The sequence below is a fragment of the Galeopterus variegatus genome, unplaced genomic scaffold (genome assembly GCF_000696425.1).
Source record: "Galeopterus variegatus unplaced genomic scaffold, G_variegatus-3.0.2 Scaffold3783, whole genome shotgun sequence".
In the NCBI taxonomy this organism is placed as follows: Eukaryota; Metazoa; Chordata; class Mammalia; order Dermoptera; family Cynocephalidae; genus Galeopterus; species Galeopterus variegatus.
Window position 1 is genome coordinate 126,613 of NW_007729894.1, and position 1,641 is coordinate 128,253.

Here is a 1,641-nt window from a genome sequence, read left to right on the forward strand (position 1 = left end):
TATTCAAAAGTTAGCTTAGAACCTCTCCTCTTCAACTGTGCAATGTGTAAAAAAATAAAACGGATATAACCTTTGATTTGTCATTTTTACTTCTAGTATATGGGAGCCCTAGGAGTTAGAAGGTCACCAGAACTGGGACTCTGACCAAATAAAAATTATTAAAGCAATGATAAAAATAACAACTAAAATTTACTGATACTTATCGTGTGCTAGATACTGGGTGTGTACTTTTTAAACATTTAAAATTTTTTAATTTAATCTTCATAGCAGTCCTGAACATATTCTTCTTTCAACACCCATTTAATGGGTGAAGAACCCAAGCGAGACTCAGTGAAATGAGATTAGTTAACCAAGGTCAAACAGCAAGTTCACCTTTGGACTTGGGCATTGAATCTAGGCCTGAACCCTATCCCTCTCCAACTGCTTTCTTGCTTCTCTAACCCTCTCATACTCTTTTCATGATACTTGGAAATCCTGCCCTTTCTGCTTCTTTTTTTCATCAAAGCTTGATTNTCTTTTCATGATACTTGGAAATCCTGCCCTTTCTGCTTCTTTTTTTCATCAAAGCTTGATTATATATGCCCCCAAGTCAGAACTTCTCTGTCTCATTTTTTCCCATCTCTAGAATAGTGTTGATGATCTTACCCTCATAAGAGGGTTGGGAGATTAAGTATGAGACATGCCCAATGCCTGGCACAGAGTAAGCTTCCAATAAATGACAGCTACTATCATAAAGAATTATTATAATGACTCCTCAGGATCAAGGTCACACTGAACACCAGTCTTAGCGAGAATCATGCTGTACTACGGTGGTCACTATTAGAAACTTATCTAGATCCAGCACCAGAAAGAAGATCTGTCAAAGATCCAATGGCTGCACAGACAAATAGAGCTACATAGGATCTTCAAGATCACCCAGTCTAAGGTTCCTCAATAGTGGCACTATTGACATTTGGGGACAGGCAATTCTTCGATGTATGAGAAATCCTGTAGGATGTTTAGCAGCATCTGGAGCCTCAACTGACCAGATATCAACAGCTCCCCTGCCCTGGTCATGATAATAAAATTGTTTCCAGACATTGTCAAATGTCCAATGGGAGGGGGTTAAAATTGCCCCAGCTGTGACCCACTGACCTAGCCTAACCTATTCTCTTTAAAAATGTGGAAACAGGCTTAGAGAGGGAATGGGATGTCCCTTTTCCAGGTAATTCAACAAGTCAGTCTCAGTGTTAAGGTGTCTGTCTCCAGGGGGAGCCCACTTTTCCCTATATTCCAGAATCTTCAAGATGCCCAGGGATCCTGGGAGGCTAAATGAGTAGATTGCTCTCCTGCTGTCCTCTCCATGACACTCTGACACCACAGGAGGGAAAGGGTTTTACAACAACAGACCCCACAAATGAGAGACTGTGTTAGGCACCTGCGAAGCAGCTGAAAAAGGACCGGGCTTGTGTGTACGTTTTGTGGGCACAATTTATGAGGTGCCTTTCCAAAAGTCCTCTTTATATAGTTCACCACTTGGGTGGAATATTTCCTGAGGTGCCAAGAATTCATCACTTCATAATCACACTCTATCCACAGTTCTCTCTCCTCTTGGGCAAGTACCTGCCCCACCCCCAAGAGAAGCCTGAGGAGTTCACCCCC

At 41.8% G+C, this 1,641-nt stretch overlaps 1 protein-coding gene across 1 annotated transcript in view; it reads right to left on the minus strand.

Annotated features, from left to right (window-relative positions):
• The window catches only part of LOC103601543 (astrotactin-2-like), a 67,932-nt gene that overhangs the window by 926 nt on the left and 65,365 nt on the right, over positions 1-1,641 (minus strand). Inside the window, exon 6 of the mRNA XM_008585977.1 lies at positions 528-541. Coding sequence (XP_008584199.1) covers positions 528-541 — 14 coding nt within the window. The remainder of the gene's footprint in view (positions 1-527; positions 542-1,641) is intronic.